Source organism: Syngnathus typhle, linkage group LG5 (genome assembly GCF_033458585.1).
Source record: "Syngnathus typhle isolate RoL2023-S1 ecotype Sweden linkage group LG5, RoL_Styp_1.0, whole genome shotgun sequence".
Classification (NCBI taxonomy): domain Eukaryota; kingdom Metazoa; phylum Chordata; class Actinopteri; order Syngnathiformes; family Syngnathidae; genus Syngnathus; species Syngnathus typhle.
In genome coordinates this window covers 15,931,789-15,943,184 of record NC_083742.1, presented here as the reverse complement: position 1 = coordinate 15,943,184, position 11,396 = coordinate 15,931,789, and the positions used below count along the sequence as shown (strand labels likewise).

Below are 11,396 nucleotides of genomic sequence, written 5' to 3'. Positions count from 1 at the left end.
ACACATTTGTACAAAAAAGATTGCTATTTTTGTCTGTTAAACATAGTTTAAATATTTATATTTTAATATATTTTATTTAATACTTGTATTCTTTATACTGCCTTAATGCTTCTTAATTTTTGTAATGTTTGTTTTTCTGGAATTATTTTCTTCATTCTTAGTGCACTGGAAAGGAAGAAGCTCTCCAATTTTGTTGTACAATTAAAGTTGTAAAATGACAATCAAGGGATTCTATTCTAAATATACACGCAAAAATGTTTCTATTTACCGCCACTCTTGAAACGGTTTTTCAGTTGTTTTAGTAAACTTTGAGACAATTTATCATGGGCTACTTTTGAACTAGGGTGCAGACTTTATATTTATACTCCTGGTGTGAATGCGAGTAAAAATGGTCGTTAATATCTGCCCTGTAATTTAATGGATGAACATTTTAGAAAAATAATACAAAAATAAATACACTCTAGCTTGAATAGACAGTGCAGCAAGTTTGACATGTTTACTTCAAACTGTTGCATAGGGCTACCAAAAAAGACACAATCCACTTTGTCACAAATTAACATTTTTACAAATAAAACTAATGATGAAATAAAAACCATTAAAAATATTTTGCAGCATTTCCCTTTGTGCCTTGGAGATGCTGTACAAAAAAAACCCGCAAGTAAAAACATGATCCAAGCAAGAAGAGTCTTCTCTTTTTTCAGTCTGTTTTTTTCTTGGCTAAATTGCGAGGCGAACTCTTGAGCAAGTCTCTGATGCGGAGGTACGTCCCCGTGGCTTCAGCCACCTCTGTGAATTCGGGGGTCTCCTCGAAAGGCACGATTCCCTCGGCGAAGCGGCTCCGGTGGGGAACGGCTGACACCTCGGGAGTCAGGGTCTTGGGGGGCCTGTTTGCATCTTGGGAATCTGGATCGGTGCTCTGGGGACTGTCTTCTAAGGATTTGCTTGGACCAGGACTTTGGGGACTGTCATTTTGGGATTTGCTGGGAACAGGACTTTGGGGACTGTCTTTTCGGGATTTGCTGGGACCAGGACTTTGGGGACTGTCCTCTTGGGATTTTCTGGGAACAGGACTTTGGGGACTGTCCTTATGGGATTTCCAGGGACTGTGGGGGCTAACCTCTTGTAATTTAAGTGGAGAAAGAGTTTCAGGACTTTCATTTGGAGATTTTTGAGGACGGTCTTGTTGGGATTTAAGTGCAGAAGGACTTTGTGCGCTGTTGTTCACAGATTGGCCAAGAGGGATGTTATCGTCTGAGAATTTGATCACAGCAGGACTTGGGGTACTGCCATCTTGGATTTCGGCCACGCTAGGTGTGCTACCTTTCTGAGGACAAATTTCTCCAGGCAATATTTGAATCTCATCCTGAGAGTCACCCACTTCTACTAGTTTTTCCATTTCCGAGTTGCCTCTTACTGGGGTAGACGTGCTGGGAGACCCCATCGCAGGGGTTCCGATCGCCGGCGTCTCTGGGTCACTACTGGTGGCCGTTTCTGCATTTTGGAGCGCCGCCCAGATCAGCCTCTGCTGTTCCTCCAGCTCCTCCAGGGTGAGCTCATCCTCCGTCCCCTCCGTGGCCTGGTCCACCACCACCCAGTGGGGCCCCTGCGCCGCTGGGGAGCCGTTGGTTGGCGTTGGGGGCGGCGTGCTTTTGGGCAAGGGCGGCGGCGTCGGGGTGTCAGGCGGTGTGCCGTGAGGAAGAGGCGGTGGCGAGCTGAAGCAAGGGGAGCCCAAGTTGCTGTGTCGGGGCGTGTGGTAAGGGGTTCCGGGATCTGCAGGGCAGGAATGTCAAACTCTTATTACGATGAACTTGCGCCATTTGCAGGAGGAAAGTAAAAGAGGCTGTATATTGCAAAAATTAGCAAATAATTGATGCCCATTTCTGCCATGAAGAAAAAATAATTATGTGGGAAAACGCAAGAGAAAGAAGGATCAGGTATTATAAATCAATAAAACGCTGACCAGATTGTTGTAAATTTTTGCAAAAAACATAAGATATGTGTTCCCTACAGTAACCCCATTAACCAGCTATCACAAATTTACCATGAATATGATTTTGGGTTTACCTGATTCAATATCCATGTCAGAATTGTTATCATGGCTGGACCGGGGCCGCTTCCCGCGTTGTTGGGACAAGTCCGACTCATGGGGCCTCTTCCTGCTCGGGCCGTCTGGCTGTTGACACGTCATTTACACAATAATGACACAAATAGAAGGTAGGCGAAGTTAAACACAATCAATGTTTCCAGTGTTTAGTGTTACCGAAGCAAAGTGGGTGGACAGGTAAGTGGCGTAGTTGTGCTTCAAGTGGTTGTTCTGCATGGGAACTGAACTGTAGCGCATGAATTCCTGCACGGAAGCACAAAAGACAAAACCTTTTTTGTTTTTGCCCCTGACCTTTACATAGGTAACTGTGTCGTTAACTCACGTCTTTGACTTTATGTGGTGCGGGCACATTGAATCCAGGGAAATCCACCAGTTTGGAAACATCATAAGTGATGTTTTGTGTGCTGGTCATACAGGTGTCATTTGACACTAGACATCAAAACAACAGCGAGAGATTGTTTTTCACAAAAAAAAATATTCAGGGGAAGGGAGAAAAAAATAAAAAATAAAATAAATGCCCACATAAACAAACGTGACCAACTCATTCATCTGCACCGCTTTCATTGTCACGTGGGTTGCTGGAGCCTACCTCAGATTGCGGGAAAATATTTGAATATTGACATCTCGGATTAAAAATTATGCAAATTCATTCTTGCTTTCAGAACATATCATGGAAAGGTTTTTTTAATAAATGCCCATTACAAGAATTGAAGAAACAACAAGTAGTCCTACCCTTTCCATCATAGAGCGTCAAACCCGAGTTCTCCATTTCGGCTTCCTTGAGCCAACCTGGCGGGTAGCCCAGTTGCCTCATGCGATAGATGAGCGGCGGCAAGGTGTTGCCGTCCAATCCCAGCGCGGACAAAAGCTCCTCGCTGCACACAACGACACACACATCATTTTACAAAAATGGAGCTTTACTTAAATCGCCAGCGTGTGCGACGGGCATGTCATGCCTCAAGACGCCCGGCTTGTATTTGGAGAAGCGCTCCTCCACCTCGTCTGCGTGGTAGCGCTGGTTACTGAGACCGGCCTGGCTCTGGTTGAACTCTTTTCTTCTCTCGTTGATGGCTGCCATGTCTTTGGGCTGACGACACACAAGCGAGGCCACTGTACCGGCTTCTTTTTTATAAAGGCAATAAGTTTTCCGAACATGCGTTGACTCACCCTGGGGCAGTCTCTCATTTGATGCACACTCGAGCCGCAGTTAAAGCACATAGACTTCGACCTGCCATAGACACAAATAATCAAAATTTAATCATTCGTAAATTAGTGAACTCAATGGCAGTTTTTTTTTTTTTAATAACAGGTTTTTCTAGACCACCTCTTTTCTTTCACGTCTATTTCTTGTCCATCTGTGCCAATAACCTGGCTGAAGACCTGCGGGTAGCTTTGCGCCACTTAAGGAAATGACAATTCATAAAGGAGACACAAGCGACAACAGAGTGAGCGTTCTAAGGCTCCAAAAGGCCTTGGGTTCAGCCGTGTCTTTAAGATACGTTGGAACTTCCCATCCGTCGGTTTGCTGAGGGTTGTCGTTAAACAGCGGCTGTCCCAATTTGTCCACACTGAAGCTGTCAAAGTACAACACGCTGCCCACCACCTGTCTCACACACAACATTTATGTAATTTACATTACATACATCATTGCTATGATGGAAAAATCCACATAGCGAAAAGAAAATATCTCAAAAACCTAATGTGCTACAAAAACAAGTAAATTCTGCCCAGTGTTCTCAATAAATTGCTCGTCAAATGGGCAATGACTGCTTGCAGCTCAAAAAGGCGGGAGAGGTGAGTGGCGGTGTTTTAAGTCGCTTACTAGTCGAGTCCGTTTGTCGCCCCATGAAATCAAAGTTAGTGGCTGCGTGCGTACTCACATTAAAAGCTTCGGATGTTGTTCTCGCGCTGGTGGAAGTCACCTTTTGTGGGTCTTCGTCCAAGGCAAATGACGATGGCTTCACGGAGGACAAGTTTTTGGGAGTCAGACGGAAAGCAGAATTATATATATATATATATATATATATATATATATAAAATGATATATGATATCAAGACACACACACCTGAGGCTTCAGGTGTGATGATGCTGAGCGTCGATTGCGATTTTCCTCTTGATGGTGTTTCAGTATGACGCCACAGACGCTATCCTCGATTTCTTGACGACACTGCCTAGGAAAGAAAAGTCTTAGTCAGTTTTTCTGGAAAAAGGACTTTCTGGATGAAATCCCACTTTAGAAGCCCCATCTTCAAACTCCACTTTGAAAACGTTATGTTGCTTTAAAACTTACTTGGATAGGGCATTGTTGGAATAAATAATCTGCGCGATGGGGCCATCGACGTCGACATCGTCTATTGTGATTCCCCTGAAGGCAAACAGCAAACACACGTAAGGCACAACTCTTCGAAATGAAACCCCACCACTGCCGTGTCATATTGTCACCTGGGCCGCATGAGGATCCTCAGCTTTCGCCTCAACGATTTATGTGAAGAACAAGATAAGGATGACAATACTTCGAAGGTAAAAGAAAAAGTAACATATCCCACAATCTAGTTTAAAGTAATTACTGTGCAGCATGACTTATATCGAGCACGCCAACTACGACATATATATGTAAATATACAAATCCGTACTCAATAGTCGGGTGATAATAGTCATTCGAAGTCAGTTTTGGAGCGTTACTCCAAATTAACATTACATTCTTACCTAATGCATGTTTAGGACCATCTGTTTTGTGACAACCACTGCTACATGTAAGAAGCAAAACTTTTTGTTTATTTGTTAATCCAAGTTGTTCTTTAAAGTCTTGAATGATAAGGATTTATCAAGACAAGGTAAACAGCACCACGTCTGCGTTTATGTGAAGTTCTCTTCACAATACGAACCGACCGAAGGCGAAGTTTGTTGCTTGCAACCATAGCAACTGTGAACAGGAGGGTAGTCTCTTTGTCGATCGCTTTTGTTATGGGTGGGCGTTAAATCCCGAGTTGGAGTGAGTTGGGGTGGGCATAAAGAAACCTTTCCTGACGGCTAACTAGCAGTTAGCATCGGAAATTGCTATGCGCGCGAACACCGCAAGGATATTCTCCTCCGTTAACTTTTCAATGGAGTCGTCGCGCTCGTTCAGGAGACTCCGGAGCCCCTGCGTCTTTTCATCTTCTACCGTGTCGGCGTCGTTCTCTTCCGGGAAACGAATATGTGTGGGGGCCGGGGTGAAGTCATCCAGTTGTTCAAACAACTCCGCGTCTCCAAAATAGACTTCAGCCATTTTTTCCGTTGTAGACCCGGGTCAAGGAGAGGAAGAGCATTGGTAAAAAATAGCTCGCGTTGATTGGTCAGATATGGCACAGCCCTATCAGGTGACCTAAACGGTGGCTTGTATTGGTTTCTTTCTTTCTTTCTTTCTTTCTTTCTTTCTTTCTTTCTTTCTTTCTTTCTTTCTTTCTTTCTTTCTTTCTTTCTTTCTTTCTTTCTTTCTTTCTTTCTTTCTTTCTGCAGATTTCCAGCAGTGTAGACTCATCACGGCGTATTGCTGCCCTCTAGGGGGAGGAGGTATACCAAATCCTCGAATATATATGTACCTTCAAATCACGCAAAAATTCAGCTCTACCTTTAAAATTCACGCCAAATTTGACAGGATGTCTCCGTTCTTTTTTTTTTTTTTTCTATGGTGAGAGGCTACCCACGACACTCGTGAGGATAAGCGCTTTGGACAATGGATGTACCGTTTTTTTCTGTGTATAATGCGCCCCCATGTATAATACGCACCCTAAAAATGGCATGTTGATGCTGGAAAAAAGCCTGTACCCATGTATAATACGCACCCAATTTTCTTTTAATTTTTTTTAAATTTTTTTTTTTTTTTTAAGTCCCAATGATCGTCACACACGCAGGGAGGCAATGGGTCCCATTTTTATAGTCTTTGGTATGGTCTTAACTAGGCTGGATGTAACTTTTTTGGTTGGCGTTGATTTCTCCGACTGCCCGTAAAGGCACCACCGCGATCAGATGAAAAGAGAGGAAAGTGGCGTGCGGACATGTGAAAAAGGCGGCTCTGTATGGGAGAGACATTGAAGAGGAATAAAAACACCCTTGGAAACCAAAACTTGCCCCTCGTCGTGACTCGGAGCCGCAACAAATGTTTCGGATTTGTGTAGGGTATATTGTGACAGACAGCAAACAAGCAGGTGATCGAGCAAGCGTCTGATACGAGAGCATTGCGGTCGTATGGAGCGTGTTTGAAGTGAACAGCAGAGACGAAAGGAACAAGGCAAAGTGTTGTGAAATAAAATATTACCTGTAATACGCATTTTGTTATTTGCTGATTGAAACTGCTAATTAAACTGTGAATTGAAACTAATAGGTGGAGAACTGAACTCTCGCTCTTTATATAGCTGACGTGTCTTGCGCAACCGTTCTGCGCATCTGTAATGGCGGCCTCCGTATGACATCCGGTCCGCGATGGAGATTAAAAAACAAACAATATTTGACAATAACACACCATCAAGGATTGCACCATCGCATCAAACGATGTGTCGTCAATTATGAATTTTACTGACTAAGTGTGTTGGGCAGGATGGCTGAATGCGATGCGCGATTGACAACAAACAAGAAGAAAGGTGATTTCAAGTTTTATTTCGAGGGAGATTTGTCATGTCTCGTCCCCAGTTTTGCTATGTGTCTAGGTTGCCATAGTTTCTGTTCGCGTCGCCCCTCTCTTCCTGTGTCACCTCAATCAATGTAACGTGTTTTGTATTTAAGTCCTGCCTGCGCCTCGCTCACCGTCGGATGATGTCATGATGTCTGTTTGGTTTATGTTCCTGTCTTTGGTAATGTCACCTTCTTTTTGTTCCACGTCTGTGTCGGTCAGTCCTGTTGTTGGTTTTGTTGTACCATGACTTTCTTAAAAAAAAAAAAAAAAAATTGTACCCATGTATAATGCGCACCCCAGATTTTAGGACAATAAATTAGTTAAATTTTGCCCATTATACAAGGAAAAAAACGGTACATTATTTGATATCAACAAAACACGCAAACGGAAGTGGCCACTCGCTCATCTTCTCGGGACGTACGATTTGTTTCCGAGGAGGAGTCAAACGTTCTTTTGGCCTGCCGCGAGCACACACGCTCAACACTCACTTATGATTGGCGCACACACACACACACACGCACACGCACACACACACACACACACACACACGCACACACACACACCTGCAATTCTCATGAAGGGCTGGGGGGGCAAAACCACAGCAAAACCTCCCTTTAACATACAAAAGCGCACGCACACACACGCACACTGGTAACTCACAACGGATTAGTACACACACACTCCCCCATACACACACACACTTGCGATCCACATGTGGGCGCAATCAAATCACAGCAAAAACCTCCTTTGACTGATGATGGCTCGTTGGTTCAAACACACAGACACACACACGAGTAGTCCATCTCGCTCACGCACACGCAGGAAGATGCATGTGTGCGTGTGTGTGAAGAGGAAGTCTCCAAACGTGACGACAAGAAAGAGTGGAGGGGCAAACGAGCGCTTGCGTAAATCCAGTGGTCGCGTCCAGTCCGGTCCGGTTCCCAGACCGGTCCCGCTCGGGTCAGCGTCGTTCGGCGTAAGGGTTCTCCAGGAGGTAGCGGTATCGCTGGTAGTGGTCCAGCATGTACTTGGGTGCGTACATGTGCTCCTTGGGGTCCACGGGCGGGTAATCCTGCAGGGAGCCGTCGAACCAGCCGCCGGTCCGGATCAGCTGGCGGATGTAGCCCAGGTCGCGCTTGTCCTCGTAGTCACCCCAGCGCGGGAAGTCGCCGTTCTGGGCCGACACCAGCTTGAAGAGGATGCCCTCGGGGGGGAAGCACCAGGAGCAGTGCCAGCCGGCAAAGTGGAAGGGGCTGCCCAGGGACCACTGGACCAGGATGTGGCCCGTGTCGTTCTCATACTTGCGGAAGGCCGCCATGGTGTAGTACTTGCGCCGGCGCAGCTTGATGCCGTCGCCCTCGTAGACGGCGTGCAGCATGCCCGTGGTGCAGCCCGACACCACCTCCAGGGAGCCCAGCTGCTTCCAGAAGAAGCCGTACAGCAACTGGGCACACACAGCCACATTGCGCTCGACTCGGGTCCCATTGCAAAGCGGCTGCTGGCGCCAAAGCGGCCGCCGGCGCCAAGCGGCCGGCGCCAAAGCGGCCGGCGCCAAAGCGGCCGGCGCCAAAGCGGCCAGCGCCGCGCTCACCTTGCGCATGTGGATGGCGAAGGGCTCGGTCCAGCCGTCAAACAGCTTGAGGAAGAGGAGCCCCTCGCGAGCCGGGATCTCGTCGGCGTCGTTGATGACAAAGACATCGTCCGGCCGGCCGCCCTCCACCCGCGACATGCCGTTGCGCGTCAGGAACGTGCGCAGGTAGTTGTCGGCGATCCAGCCGTCCAGTCGCCCGCCCTCGGGGAAATGGTCCAGGAACACGTACAGGATCTTGTGGCGCACGTAGTCGAAGGTGCCGTTCAGGAGCAGACGCAGAAAACTGCCGCACAAAAACAAACAAAAGGTTTGGATGTCGTCACCTCAAATCTGGAACTCGACTGATTTTGCAATTCCTCGAGGAGGTGCACTCACCTGAGAGGTCTTCTCTCGCCGTAGGCGGTGAAGTTGGACTCGCACACGAGGAAGAGGTCGACGGCCTGCGCCAGCTCGTGAAAGCGAACGTGCAGCAGGTCGAACTCGTGGTTGACGTTGATGGCGTTGATGACGCGGCGGGGCAACTCTCTGGGCGTCAGACGCTCCTTGGTGGGCAGGTTGGAGTGGTACACCATGGTGGGCACCCCGCAGTAGGGGCCGTGCCAGCCGGGCCGGCACACGCACTTCACCAGCCGCCGCCCGCCCCGCGTGGCCCGGGTCTTGGCCTTGGGCGGCGCCGAGGCCCGCTGCTGGAGCTGCAGAGGTTTGCGATGGCCCGTGCCGGCGGCCCCGCCGGGGAGGGCGGCCGCCCCGCCGGCGCCGCCCGCTTTGGGTCCGACCACCTCAGTGCCCTGTCGGAAGCAGAGCGCCCCGGCTCGGGTTCGGGCAAAGTACGGCGTCTTGTCGTCTCGCAGTCGGTAAGTGCGGGTGTGCAGGTCGCCCATGGATTCCGACGAGTCCGAGGGCGGCCCGGTTTTGAGGAACGCCGTCGGGTGGGCCGGGTCGCCGCTCAGGTGGGTGGGATGCCGTAGGGGAAGGCCATTTTCCTGCTGCTGCCGGATGGAAAGAAAAAAAAAAGAAAGTGATACCGCTGCGTCTCAGTTTCCCCGGCAACCTCGCTGCCGCTGCTCGTACCAGACTCGGAAGGTCCCCCCTCGGGTTCTCGTCCGGTTTCTCCCAAGGGTGAGGAGGCGCCGGCACCTCCCCGATCCTCATCTCCAGTCCCACGCTGGCCACCGCGCCGGTCCCTTCCGCCTCGGCCGCGACCCGGTCCCCCTCGGCCGAAGCTCTGGTTTTGGGGAGCGACGGGCGGAGGACCGTCAGCGGGGGCGCCTCCTCGGGAGAAGCGGGGCTGAGCGGCATGCCTGTTCCGGGTCCCTTCTCCTGCCAGAAGAATCCGGGCACCACGATGGACTTGATGTTGGGATACGGCGCCGAGAGCTCGCGGAGGAGGGACACATAGTGGAGGGCCTTGTAGTAGTGCAGGAAGGAGATGACGCACAGGCCCACCGTGCACAGCAAGAACACCCTGTGCCGCCGCATTTTCATCCTGACCCAAGAAAAACAACAACAAGCAGTCACTCAAATTGGCCAAAATAGTGTCAAAGGCGCCCAGCCAGCCTGCCTGCCCGCTAGACCCACCCAGCGCCGCACCGTGGGTCAACATTTTAGTCCAACAAGAAAACAAAAGAAAGAAATACACATACTACTTTTATTATTATTGAACTAGTATTATCACTATTATCATTCTTATTATTATATATATTATTTATTATTCTCGTGTCTTGTTGACATTCTCTGTCTTAAACCCTAACGGTGCAACTCATCTAAGTGTCACAAAGTCCAATCAGCCGCTCCTGAATTCCAAGTGTGCCCATATTTTAGGAAGAAAAAAACGGTTATTATCATCATCATTATTAATAATAATAAATGTATGACTTGTATTATTATTAAACTAGTATTATCACTATTATCATTCTTTTTATTATATATCATTTATTAATATTCTTGTGTCTTGTTGTCATTCTCTGTCTTAAACCCTAACGGTGCAACTCATCTAAGTGTCACAAATCAGCCGCTCCTGAATTCCAAGTGCGCCCATGTTTGAGGAGGAAAAAAATAAAATAAAATACAGAACGAAGGAAAATCAAAAGAAAACCCGGAAAAGAGAGATGGAAGGAAACGCCCAGTAACGCGACACCACATATCAACACATTCGCTTTTCAATTTTAGATTGAATATTTTGAAGTTATATGCTCAACTTCAATACATCATTGAGACAGCTAGTGCGCACTTAAAATTCACAAGCGGCTCGTTTGCCGCCGTAAAAAAAAAAAAAAAAAAAAAAGCCAAGACACTTGACTCAACGGCTTTCGCTCGTCATTTCAAAGTCAAATTGCTCATAAGTTCGGACATTACAGCAGCCCGCATGAATGATGAAAATGATGATAAAGGCAAACCTCGGTAACAAGAAAGGTCCGGTCCGGTCCGGGACAATAAGCAATTGGGCTCCTCTCAAACCAAGTTGTACACAGCAACTACATCAAAGTGTCCGAATAATGAGGATTCTTCATCAGAGAATATAAGCAGATGCAGTCATGCTAACTCACAGTACAGTACATTCCATCGTTTCTCCAGCTCTTTACTGTTGTTTTAATGGACTAAAGATACAAATTGCTTACCTGAAGCACATGTCAAATATATGGCAATCAGGAGAAGTTGACACTTTCCTTTCCACAGGTTGGAGGAAAATCCCCCTCTCACTGAGGGTCGCAACGAATGCAGTCGGGAGAAAAGAAATGATAAGTCACTGAAAATAGTGGATTTTAGTCAAGAGAAAAATGGAAGTTTGATGCACCCTGCTCCGAGCCAGAAAGCACTCTCAAGCTACGTGGGGGGGGGGGGGGGGGGGGGGGGGGGGGGAGGGGGGCGTGTGCATATGACCAAAAGTAAAAAAAAAAGGAAGCAGCACTATCCCCTTTGATTCCTTTATTTTTTTGTAACTTTGTAAATGTTCTGGACGTGAACAACAGCGAAAAGCAGTCAACTCGTTTAACTGTAAATATAAATAATTAAATCCAAGTGTGAAAGTTGGAATTCTATGAAGTGTCAC

At 47.5% G+C, this 11,396-nt stretch overlaps 2 protein-coding genes across 2 annotated transcripts; both read right to left on the bottom strand.

Annotated features, from left to right (window-relative positions):
• Window positions 1–399: 399 nt before the first annotated feature.
• Window positions 400–5,465, bottom strand: zcchc8 (zinc finger, CCHC domain containing 8). Its single transcript, XM_061278828.1, has 14 exons — window positions 5,190–5,465; window positions 4,548–4,590; window positions 4,396–4,470; window positions 4,171–4,276; window positions 3,985–4,062; window positions 3,604–3,707; window positions 3,429–3,494; window positions 3,272–3,332; window positions 3,061–3,191; window positions 2,837–2,979; window positions 2,427–2,533; window positions 2,261–2,347; window positions 2,065–2,173; window positions 400–1,770 (listed from the first exon to the last, which is right to left on the bottom strand). Exons 1-14 carry the CDS (start codon window positions 5,371–5,373, stop codon window positions 698–700), a joined length of 2,367 nt encoding a protein of 788 aa, XP_061134812.1. The 5' UTR covers window positions 5,374–5,465; the 3' UTR covers window positions 400–697.
• A 511-nt stretch (window positions 5,466–5,976) lies between these two features.
• Window positions 5,977–11,137, bottom strand: LOC133154171 (beta-1,4-mannosyl-glycoprotein 4-beta-N-acetylglucosaminyltransferase-like). Its single transcript, XM_061278673.1, has 5 exons — window positions 10,966–11,137; window positions 9,419–9,833; window positions 8,723–9,336; window positions 8,348–8,630; window positions 5,977–8,200 (listed from the first exon to the last, which is right to left on the bottom strand). The coding sequence occupies exons 1-5, from the start codon at window positions 10,974–10,976 to the stop codon at window positions 7,718–7,720; spliced, it is 1,806 nt and encodes a 601-aa protein (XP_061134657.1). The 5' UTR covers window positions 10,977–11,137; the 3' UTR covers window positions 5,977–7,717.
• Window positions 11,138–11,396: the final 259 nt, after the last annotated feature.

Excerpts from the sequence above, each read along its gene's own strand:
- zcchc8 (XM_061278828.1), bottom strand. The coding sequence starts at position 5,373 with ATGGCTGAAGTCTATTTTGGAGACGCGGAGTTGTTTGAACAACTGGAT. Across the intron at positions 4,277-4,395 it reads TCCAACAATGCCCTATCCAA|GCAGTGTCGTCAAGAAATCG; the intron begins GTAAGTTTTAAA and ends TTTCTTTCCTAG. Across the intron at positions 2,348-2,426 it reads CACCACATAAAGTCAAAGAC|GAATTCATGCGCTACAGTTC; the intron begins GTGAGTTAACGA and ends GCTTCCGTGCAG.
- LOC133154171 (XM_061278673.1), bottom strand. Across the intron at positions 8,631-8,722 it reads GGCGAGAGAAGACCTCTCAG|TTTTCTGCGTCTGCTCCTGA; the intron begins GTGAGTGCACCT and ends TTTGTGCGGCAG. Across the intron at positions 8,201-8,347 it reads TCGCCATCCACATGCGCAAG|TTGCTGTACGGCTTCTTCTG; the intron begins GTGAGCGCGGCG and ends GTGTGTGCCCAG.